Source organism: Lycorma delicatula, chromosome 10 (assembly GCF_047948215.1).
Source record: "Lycorma delicatula isolate Av1 chromosome 10, ASM4794821v1, whole genome shotgun sequence".
Lineage (NCBI taxonomy): Eukaryota > Metazoa > Arthropoda > Insecta > Hemiptera > Fulgoridae > Lycorma > Lycorma delicatula.
In genome coordinates, this window is record NC_134464.1 from 64502196 (window position 1) to 64514066 (window position 11871).

General features: G+C 30.5%; 1 protein-coding gene across 4 annotated transcripts in view; it reads right to left on the bottom strand.

Moving 5' to 3' along the window:
* Window positions 1-11871, bottom strand: part of mbt (serine/threonine-protein kinase PAK mbt) — a 62368-nt gene that overhangs the window by 6404 nt on the left and 44093 nt on the right. For 3 of the 4 annotated variants that reach the window (XM_075376965.1, XM_075376968.1, XM_075376967.1), the window contains exon 10: window positions 1417-1643. In XM_075376965.1, coding sequence (XP_075233080.1) covers window positions 1482-1643 — 162 coding nt within the window. In that variant the 3' untranslated portion in view covers window positions 1417-1481. Of the gene's footprint in view, window positions 1-1205; window positions 1644-11871 lie in introns of those variants that run through there. The other variant, XM_075376966.1, reaches the window with a different exon arrangement.

Below are 11871 nucleotides of genomic sequence, written 5' to 3' on the forward strand. Positions count from 1 at the left end.
TTGAGAGGTCGGATTTGTGTGGGGTTGCAGTGGGGTGCCAGGTTAGAACAAGGGCCCAAAATGAATACAATACCATACAAATCCAATACTGGTAAAACCGTTCCAGAGATATAGCACGAAATGTATCACAAACAAGGATAATTCTTTAACTAAGAAAATATTAATATAAATACAGTTGCATAAATTCAAGGGGCATTTTTTTTTTACTTAGCAACTTAGGTGGACATCTTAGTGACTTGAAAATGTTGCTAAAATGTGTTGTCATCAGGAGCAAATCTGTATGCAAAATTTCAGAGTGATGGATAACCACTTTTTTGAAGTGCTTCAAAATTTGACTAATAGGTTCCATACCATCATATACATAGTCCAATAGTGAGTTAATATAAGAGTGATAATAAACAAAGAACAAAGTTTTTATAAAAACCTTGATCATTTCATTATTTATAAAGATAAATGAACAAAAATTGGTGTAACAACACCGCCTTTTAAGTTGTATGAATGGATTTATATAGCTAATTTTTTATGTGTTTTCTTCTATTGCAAAGTAAGCAATTTTAAAAAACTTTCGGCAAAAATGTAAGTAAACTTTTTTTTTGTAAATATATTCATTGCATGGTTCTAAAAAAATATTAATGTTATAAAATAGTTTAATGTAGACAAAACTAAAAAAAGATGATTTAATTTGGTTAAAAAAACAAAAAAGTGATGAATTAAAAAAAACCTGTACAAATTAGCTAAGAAAAAGACCTGGCACTTTAGTGTTACATTTCATTATATACCTGGCATTTTTTATGTATACTTGTAGAAAAGTAATGGGCACTTTTTGTGCATCTTCTTAAAAAATAATCTGGCAATGAAAGGGTTAAAGAATGGTTATATTTTATTTTCAAGTTGATTAATTGATATGATTTTCAAATAAATGATTATTTTTCGTTCAAAAAGCTCAGTTTTTTTTATAAATTACAACTGTCCTCCAAGGATCTTTTTAATCAAGAAATGTTTAATCTGCATAAGACAGAATATTTACTGTATCCTCTGAAAACTTATATTAAAGTGAATAATAAACTATGACTGTTAGCGACAGCTAATTAGAAAACTTTCATAGAATAATTTTTAAGTTGATTGTTACTTCAGTATTTTTTTGGACTATAAAATTATAAATTATTAAATAATTTAAAACAATGTAAGTAATTTAACAACGTTCCTTAAAATTAATAACAAAATAAATCTGTAATCTTTACTCACGGTATAAAATTGTAAAATAACAAATTACATTAGATTAAGCACAGCACTCAATAAGTAATGAACCTTATATAAATAAATTTGGTATTTTTATACCAAATTTAAACTAAGAATTAATATTCATCTAAAACTTTACCACAAAATTTTTAACTTTTAAAAATCAAACATGAATACCTTTCTTTAGCCGATTATTTTAACGTACTGTTTACTAAAATTAAGCTATACTACACATGTTTTCCCTAACAGTTGCTATGTCTTGAACCTTTCATTAATGGGACGAGTAAAGCAGGTGGCCCAGCTTGTCTTAAAAACGGATGCTGTAATAATTCTTGAGCACTCGCTCTCTGACCTGGATCTCTGACGAGTAAACGTTCAAGAAAACCTTGAAGTCGTGGAGACACCTGTTAACATACCAAAATAGAGATGTACAATTGTGCATTATTTCAGTTGCATGGATGCACATATTATGAATTAAGAATTATAAACATATCATCCATCATGCTCCTCATATAAAAATTAGATTTCTTACTGTACTATGTCCAAAGGAAAACAAGATAGTTTCCTTTCCCTAACTGTTTGTCATTTTGCAGACTGCAAATGTAGTTCTACCAACTGTTTACGCAGTCTTATTACTGTAGAAATTTGTCTTTATTTTATTTTAATCAAACAACTGGCAACAATAAAAAAAAAATCACAAGAGTATTCTAGACCGATCGAAATAACTTGTTTAGAGGAAAAAAATTGTTATGTGGACTTTTGTAAGTGGAAATGGTAAAGGGGCTTATAATAAATGTAAAAAAAATAAATGCGTGAGCAGTGATGGTGGAGGGTTGATTTGGGGGGTTGAAAACGGATAAAAAAGAATGGTATTATTGCGATTTCCAGCGAAAGTTGATATCAAAAAAAGTTCTGGTTACTTAAAACACAGAAAGGTATACTTTCACCAAGTTTCATAAAAATTAAATTATTTTCGTGAAATGGAAAAAAGATTTTTTTCATTTTCTCAGAAATTTTGAGGTTATGTTAAAAAGTGACCTCTACAAAAGTTGCAGATTTTTACATGATCTACAACATTTGTATTGGAAATGTTTTTTCAATCCCCCAAATCACCACTCCACCACCACCACTCACACATTTATTTTTTTTTTTGCGTTTATTATAAGCCTGTTTTTTACCATTTCCACTTATAAAAGTTCAGGTAACAATTTTTTTTCTCTAAGTGTAATTTGGATGGACTATTCATAACAAATTATGAAGCTGGTTTCTGAAATAAAACTTATTCTTTTCTACAATACTGATGTAAGCTCTAATCTAAAGAAAATTATAGGATATTATGGATAAGACATACCTATCTGTCTGTTTCCCAGTAATATGATTTCAACATTACTTAATTAAATTAAGAAATTAATTAAAAATTCGACGTTTAAATATATTTCATAACAGTAACACATTATTTTTTTTATGGTTGGTTTCAATATACTGACAGTTTGAAGAAAAAATTGAACTTTCATTAAAAGAAGTAAAATTTTTTCATGTTATGTTATGTACAACTGAGTTACATATAATATCAATTAAAATTGACAGAATTATTAGTAATAAATAAATCTTTATTCTGGTTGTCATATAAAAATGCATACATAAATCACATCAAAATAAGATAAAAGATAAATATAAAAACAAATTATAAGACATAGATGGGTATATATTATAAAATATAGAGTTCATATTAATTAATATTTAATACAAACACAAGAAATAATGATAAGGACATTATATAAAAGAAACGTTACTACATATAAATCCAATTAAGATGCTGCTATTGAAAATTATTTTGAACACATATTTATTTATACATTCTACAGGATGCGTGTAATTTTTGTGTAATAAATCATGTATTTTTCTTTTTAATGAGTACTGTTTAAAAAATGAACAGAATAAAATTGTTTCTGTACAATAAAATCTGTATTTTAAATAAACTGGTGGGAAGCTTTTTAAAATGATTTAGCAATTTATTAAAGATGGCAACAATAACATAATAAGTTTCTCTTTCATAAGTCAAAGTACTGTGTTGAGTTATACAGAGTGGCCAGGAAGTCACCATAACCCTAAAGTTAATGAAAAATATGAGTTAGGATATGTGTCTAGAACATATGGTACTTTTGTTGGGGGTCAGTTGGCAGCAGTTTTTTACGTCACGCACTCTGAGTAAAAGACAGTTGTGCTAAAATGGCTGACACAAGTAGTTACAGCATTGAGGAGCAGTTAGTGACAAATGTATGGGTTCATGAATAACAACATACAAATCAAACAATGAAGCTAATTAGTGATATGTTTCGGCAACACTTTAATAAGCTGCCATCACAAAAAGCAACAATGTTGGTTTGGAAAAAATATGCGTTTGAATTAGGCAGTGTAAAAGATAGGCTACGGAGTGGATCAAAGCTAATGTGGTTAGGAACATGTGCTGCTGTTGCAGTTTCCATTGAGAAATCCCCAATGAAATCAACTTGTAAACGATCAGCTGAACTTCATATAGTGGATGATAATGCAAGATTACATGAAAAAGGACTTGAAAGTTAGGCAATTTCATCCCACGGTCATCAATGAACTGTCAGATGTAGACATGGAATGTCACACTGCATCCTGACAGGCTTTATTACAAAACTTCCTTGCTGCAGTGCACCATGGAAAGATGATCATTGCAGCTTTTTTACTGATGAATATGCAATCTGCATACCAGAAATGTGTTATTTTGGGTGAAAGAATACAACCAGCAACATTAAGTTTACCTCTGAAGCACAGTGCAAAGGTTTCACTCATATTTAAAGTTAGATGGTCACAACCCATCCAGTCAATAATAATTTTTTGATCTGTTATCGTAAAATTCTCAATTTCTTTTAAATAATTATCTTAAGAAATAGAGATACAGCTGTGTCATCTGTGAAAAGGGTTACTATGAATAGCTCAAGATTTTTAAGATAGGTTATAATAAGCAATAAAAAAAGGGACCTGAGGCACTCCGTGTTCTACATCTTGAAGTTAGAACTAAACAGTAACAAAAATTTCAACTACTTCTTTAACATAGGTAAAATATGACTTTAACTAACTTTAAGCTTCTCTAATACAATAGCTACAAAGTCTTTTCATCAATAAATATGTGGAATTAAATTTATTGCTTTTTTAAATGAATCTAAAAAAATTGAAAACGAAATCTTTCTGTTATCTATGGAATTTAAAATATTTTCAACAAAAAAAACCAGATAAATTGCTGTTAGTAGATAATTTTTTTCCAAAAAAACATCCTAAAAGTTTGTTGAAATAGTATGTGTTTTAAGAAAAGTTAAAAGTCAGTTTTTCATTATTTTTTCAATTACTTTAGAAAATACAGAAAATAATGAAATCCGAACTTTTCTTAAAGAGGGGGAATAACATTAGAATTCTTAAGGAAGTTAAGGAATATTTTGTTGCTGAAAGATTCATTAGTTAAATTTGTAAAGGAAATTACAATAGTATCTACAGCATTTTTTTAAAAGTACTTGTAGGAATATCATCAATACCCAGAGAATACTTTACTTTTTATACTCAAATATAAGTTTTAACTTCCTGGGCATCAACAGAAGATAAAATAACTGATTAATCAAGAGCAATGCTTTGTGTTTTGCCCTGTTTGAAATGGATCAATATTATTGTTGTTTGAAATAGTAGAAAAGGAATTATTCCTCTGCTACTTGAATAGGGGAGGAAATGGAAGTTAAGTCGTTTTAATTTTTAGTGAAGTTATCTAACATGTTTTACTGCCCATATGGATTTACATTTACTGACTGAATTAGATATAAAATTAATTAATCTCAGTGATCTGTTAGAAAAAGGTACGATCACATCCTAGTGCTGCACAGGCAGCTAAACAAATAAATAAATAGGCACCTAAACAACCTCCACTGTATTCTTATGCTCACATAAAAAAATCACTTATTACTTATATGATAAAGTTCTGAATAAAATAAAATATCACTTATTTTCTCTTTGTTAATAATAAATTAAACAATTTTTTAGCAAAATTACAAAAGTTGCATTAATAGAATAAATCGGTGAAAAACAAGATACTTTTTTAACAACTTCAAAAAAGGTGGTTGCATTCAACCTGTATATATATATTTTTTTTACGTTTGTTCATGCGTAACTTTTTGCTATTAATCCGATTGAAATAAATCTTGTTGCAATCAACACAGTTGCTTTTTATGGTGGTACCATGATGTAGAAAAAAGTTTTTGGACATAAAGAATCAGTCTCAAAGTTATCAAAAAAATGTTTTTGCCATCTGCCAAATAGGTACGGAAAGAGGGAATCCTGATATTCTATGTATGCATCACATTAGCTGATGTTTTATGGTATTCTGTAGGGCAGGTAATATGAGTTTCTGCATAAAGATATGGAGCACCATTAATAAAATCATAAAAAATTGAGATATCTCATCTTAACTCTTTCAGACCCAATATATATTATATAGCATCTATAGGGACTTTGGGAATCTTATGATTCTATATATGTGCATCACATTACATGGTCTTTTGCAGTCTCTTGCAAAGTTAGATAACTAAATTTCTTCATAATACTTGCAACACTGTTGATATGTCATTTTTAATCAATGTATTGATGTCTTGAACAAAGAGTAGCACATTATTGAATATTGGTCAAGGTTTCTCAATCTTTCTGTATCAGCAAGTACTTTTTTACTGTATGGGCTATTCAGTACTTTATGTGGAGCTAAGACACTCGCAGCTAAACCTTATAAGCTGAAAACTAATGCCACAAGTATATTTCTGCTTCACACCAAGTAGGTTGAACAAAACACCAATGGCCTTTGACTGGAGGCAGCTGCATTATATCACCAAAAAGGAGCACATTAACTCCACCGAATAATTTATCGTTATTAATCAGACACAGATTTTTTTATTTAAAAAAAAAAAAATGGAACCAACATCAAAATGTGCTAAAACGTAAAAAATAATATCATTCTGATACATCGTCATTCAGGGAAAATTCAAGATCATTTGTAAACACTACTGATGCAGATGGAAAGATGAAGTTATTGTATGTCAAACAAAACGCAAGCGAACAATGACTAGACAATGATAAATCTAGGCAAGCTTTGACTGATTCTGATGACAGTGATTTTGAAAATGTGTGGAAGAAGTGGAAGGTACCTTCACATTTGACCATAATTTTAGTTTTGATGAAAGATTTTGCCCTAAAAACTGCCCTCCAACAGATGCTAAGCTGATTTCAAAGTTTATACTGATGATTTCAAAGTTTTTTACTGTTCCTTTGGTAAAATTATTGGAAAAAGAAACTAACAAATATGCCAGTAATACGGTAACATCAAAATGAAAGATTATCTCCTCCAATTCTGGTATATTTTTCAAAATATTTATAAATATTTATAATATTTTTATAAAAAGTTCATTAATGAATTGATTAATGAACTGTGAACCTCTATCACTGTGTTAGCTGGGTTTGAAGTGAATGATCCAAATAATCAAATGAATAATATTACAAAAATAATAGAATTAAATTTATGTTAAATAAAATAAAATAATATTAAAAAAAATTATGTTTAATAATGGGCTTCTCACGAGGACTACATGTGAGGCAGAGCGGTGAGATGATACGAGCACCTCATGTGAGGCTAGACCAATCACCATCAGCTGGTAACAAACAAGGTACCCCTGGGGGTGGTGTTTTGGGAGGTGCAATGGGGTGCTCTTATAATGTCTCTGGAAACAATCGTCCAGTTTTCAAAATTCAAACATGGTACTTATTAGGTTAAAGGCTAACTTTTGCACGCATCAGGTACACTCTCGATCTAACAGACCACGGTTAATCGGAAATGTTGTTATACCTTTACAACCAATCTTCTGATTTTTCAAAATTCAAATGGGGTATTTGCTAGTATAATACAAAATCACAATAAAACCAAACCAGAAAAAAATTAACTGGTATGCTCAGAAAGATCAAGTGGTTTGCGCTACACCAAGACCAGCTTGAGCCCAATGAGCTCCCATGAACGATTTTTGTAGAGTTTGATGACAGTATGATTAGAGATAATGCTGTCAGCATTGGATTGGGGATCAAGCTCCCTATTGTGGAATTTGACGCTTTAGGAAAATAAGATAAAGTGGAATGTCATGTGCTGTCACAAATATTGTACTGGACTGTAACAATCATAAACTACAAGGGACTACACTAAATAGAGCTGTCACAGATCTGAGCACTCACATCTTTGCCAAGGATCATAAAGCCTACATAGCATTGGGTCACAAGAGACAATTGGAAAGTTTGGCCATTAGGTGTTTGGATTCCAGAAAATTGCTGAATGATCCGCACAATAAAAAGTCTCTCAAGGAACTCAATCGATTGAAAAATCTATAAGTTTAGATTGGTATTTTTTTTTTGTCTTCAGTCATTTGACTGGTTTGATGCAGCTCTCCAAGATTCCCTATCTAGTGCTAGTCGTTTCATTTCAGTATACCCTCTACATCCTACATCCCTAACAATTTGTTTTACATATTCCAAACGTGGCCTGCCTACACAATTTTTTCCTTCTACCTGTCCTTCCAATATTAAAGCGACTATTCCAGGATGCCTTAGTATGTGGCCTATAAGTCTGTTTCTTCTTTTAACTATAATTTTCCAAATGCTTCTTTCTTCATCTATTTGTCGCAATACCTTTTCATTTGTCACTTTATCCACCCATCTGATTTTTAACATTCTCCTATAGCACCACATTTCAAAAGCTTCTAATTTTTTCTTCTCAGATACTCCGATTGTCCAAGTTTCACTTCCATATAAAGCGACACTCCAAACATATACTTTCAAAAATCTTTTCCTGACATTTAAATTAATTTTTGATGTAAACAAATTATATTTCTTACTGAAGGCTCATTTCGCTTGTGCTATTCAGCATTTTATATTGCTCCTGCTTCGTCCATCTTTAGTAATTCTACTTCCCAAATAACAAAATTCTTCTACCTCCATAATCTTTTCTCCTCCTATTTTCACATTCAGTGGTCCATCTTTGTTATTTCTACTACATTTCATTACTTTTGTTTTCTTCTTGTTTATTTTCATGCGATAGTTCTTGCGTAGGACTTCATCTATGCCGTTCATTGTTTCTTCTAAATCCTTTTTATTCTCGGCTAGAATTACTATATCATCAGCAAATCGTAGCATCTTTATCTTTTCACCTTGTACTGTTACTCCGAATCTAAATTGTTCTTTAACATCATTAGATCCATGTAAAGATTAAAAAGTAACGGAGATAGGGAACATCCTTGTCGGACTCCCTTTCTTATTACGGCTTCTTTCTTATGTTCTTCAATTATTACTGTTGCTGTTATTTGGTTCCTGTACATGTTAGCAATTGTTCTTCTATCTCTGTATCTGAACCCTAACTTTTTTAAAATGCTGAAAATTTTATTCCAGTCTACGTTATCGAATGCCTTTTCTAGGTCTATAAACGCCAAGTATGTTGGTTTGTTTTTCTTTAATCTTCCTTCTACTATTAATCTGAGGCCTAAAATTGCTAGATTGGTATATGCCAATTAAATAAATAAATTGAAATGTTTACAATTTCCTCATTTCGCTCAGTATGTTAAATATGTAATATCCATAAGTATTTGAATTATGAATTTTTCTTGATAGTCACTAAAAGTATTAAATAGTAAAAAAATTACAAAAATTAAAAAACACTACTGCTAAAAAATTTTAAAAAATAAACAACTAGAACTAAAAAAAAAAAAGAAAACCAAGGTATAGAAATGAAGGACTAAACATTGTTATATAGTATTTAATTAAATAAAATGATAGGTGACCAATCAACTTTTAGATAGTTTTAATTTGTTTAAATATATTTATCATGCTGTAGAAATAGCATTTAAAAGGTTTAAAAAACCTTTTCATGGCAAATTTCAAGGCCAAATTGCTATGGAATCGCTAGGGAAATCGCTATGGAGACAATGCTTTGTGTTTGGTGGGATCAGAAGGGTGTGATCTATTATGAGCTGTTAATACCTGGCAAAACCGTTAATACTGAACGCTACTTATCGATTTGAATCCAGCATTACGTGAAAAACAACCAGAATATCAAAAAAGGCAACAGAAAGTGATTTTGCTTCATGATAATACACCATTACACACAGAAAAACCAGTCAAGGAAATGACTGAGGTGTTCAGTTGGGAAATACATTCACATGCAGCTTACTCACCAGATTTGCCTCTATTCGACTGCTATTTATTTGCACTTGCTAAGCAGCGCTTCACTTCTTATAAAAATGTAGGAAAATGGTTTGCCTCAAAAGAGCAACAGTTTTTTTGGCGTGGCATTCATAAATTGTCAGAGAGATAGGAAAAATGTATAGCTATAGTGATGGACAATATTTCAAATAAAATATTTTTTTATAATTTTCATACAATAAACACGTATTTTGTATACAAAAATTCCAGTTTCATATTTGCATACCTGGTATAATAATTACTATCCAGAGAAACAGCAGGCATCTATTTCTACAAAATGAAAAATATATTTAAACAACTTAAAACCATCTGAGAGTTGATTGATCACCCATTATTTTTTTAGCAGTTGTTTTTTCTCTCATATGGTCAATAATAGTTTTACCAAAACCCAATTAAATTGGGTACAAATTGTGCCAAAGAAAATTTTAAATCAATGCAAGATACCAGTTTATTGTATCCATAGTTAAGGAAGTGGCAACATGTTGGTTTCAAGAACAGCAACGTGCAAAGTCTAGTGCAACATGTACTAGGCATATTGGAGGTGATGGTGATAACCATGGAGAAGCAAAATCAATAAGATTACCGGGAAAACAAGAAAAAACCTGTACTGTTTGTTCCAGTAAAGATAAAAGAAGATCAGGAGACTTTGTGCAAGATGTGGTGAAGGCTGCCATGGAGGATGTCACTAGTCAAGCATGTGTGCTAGTAGTAAACTAGAAAATGTGTAATAAATGTACATAAAACATTGACTTTTTTTAAAATAATGTACTAGCTCCCAGTCGCAGCTTTGCTCGCGCTATATGGTTACTTGCGTTTCCCGTGGTAGTCAATCTTTTTATTTTATATTTATTAGTCAAGTAACCGGAGGCAGGTGCAGTCAGTCACACAAATAGTAACGGTGGCATATCGCATTTCCCGTTGCTCAGTTGTTTCAGTCGAGCGGGATTGATCCGTGCGTATTCTGTCACTTTCTAAATGTATTTCCTGTTGCTCAGTTGTTTCAGTCAAACGGGATTGGGCTGTATGTATTCGGTCACTTTCCAATCTTGACTGTCTTTCGTCTTCAGTCTCCACCACACGAACAGTTTTCATCATACGTGCTTTTTTTTGTATTTCTCCCAATTGAAGAATGTCTTTTAGGCATGGTATGATGTTTTGAAAAAAGATCACAGAATTTAAAAGATTGCAGTTAAATACTTTACACACTTTAAATTAGTAACATACACATGATAAACAAAAGCAGCTATTTATTTATGTTTTTAAGCAGCTGTTAAAAATTGTAAATGAATGAATCGTAAAAATTACATATGCATGTGCACTAAATCAATTGAAACTTAGGAATAATTGTACGTTAAAACCTCAGCCCTTTTCAAAATTAATCAATTCAAAAAAATGTTAGCTAAAAATTAAATTTTTCTTGAAAATCAGTCATTTTGAAAATTAAATAAACTTTAAGGAAGAAATAAAGTGTTTTAATTTTGTTGTGAAATTTTGTTATGTCGGATGTCCAAAAAAATTAGCCTATGCTCACCGCAGGGCTTCAAAGTGTAGGTGTGCAAAATTTTAGACAAATCTGTCTGGTAGATCTCGAGTTAAGTTGGAACAGACAGACAAACAAACATTGATTTTTATATATATAGATAAATATAAACTGTTCTTTAACATTTATGCTGCTTTTATGAAAGGTTCTGCTAAAGTGATGAAAGTAGTTAATTTTATTATGCTTAATACTCGAAATTAGTGCAAGCTTCTATTTATAACATATGTAGTTGTCATAGTTATAAGCTACTAGTATAATACTTTAAGTTGATGGTTTCCTACAATTTAAGAAAATGTCTGGTCCTTAAAAGATTAAATAATCTAAAATTAACAACAGTAATGTTGAAAAAAGTTTTTAATTCAGTACAAAAAACTCAACTTTTGCAATTAAGTGATTTAAGATTCAACTTTTCAAAGAAAGATTTTTTTTTTGCGATAGTATAATTTAATATCAAAGAAAAGAATAAGTTTTAATATAAAATTACCTTTCATAAAACTCTATAAAAAGTAAAACAAATAAAATATAAGCTTTATAAAAAAAAAAGGTCAAAGCATCACTTAACTCCAGATTTTCTGAGAAAACTATAGAACTTGGCAGCAAGAACTGCATAAACTTGACCCACTATTTGGGAATAAAATTAAAGTATGTAAGTATGCAAGTACAGAGAATTTAAAATTCTCTACTCCTTTAAATAAAATTTTGGCATATGAGGCCCATAATGACCATATTTCCCCACCGCTCTTGACCAATTATAATCAAACTTAAATGTCATTAATGAATTATATAGAAGACATGTA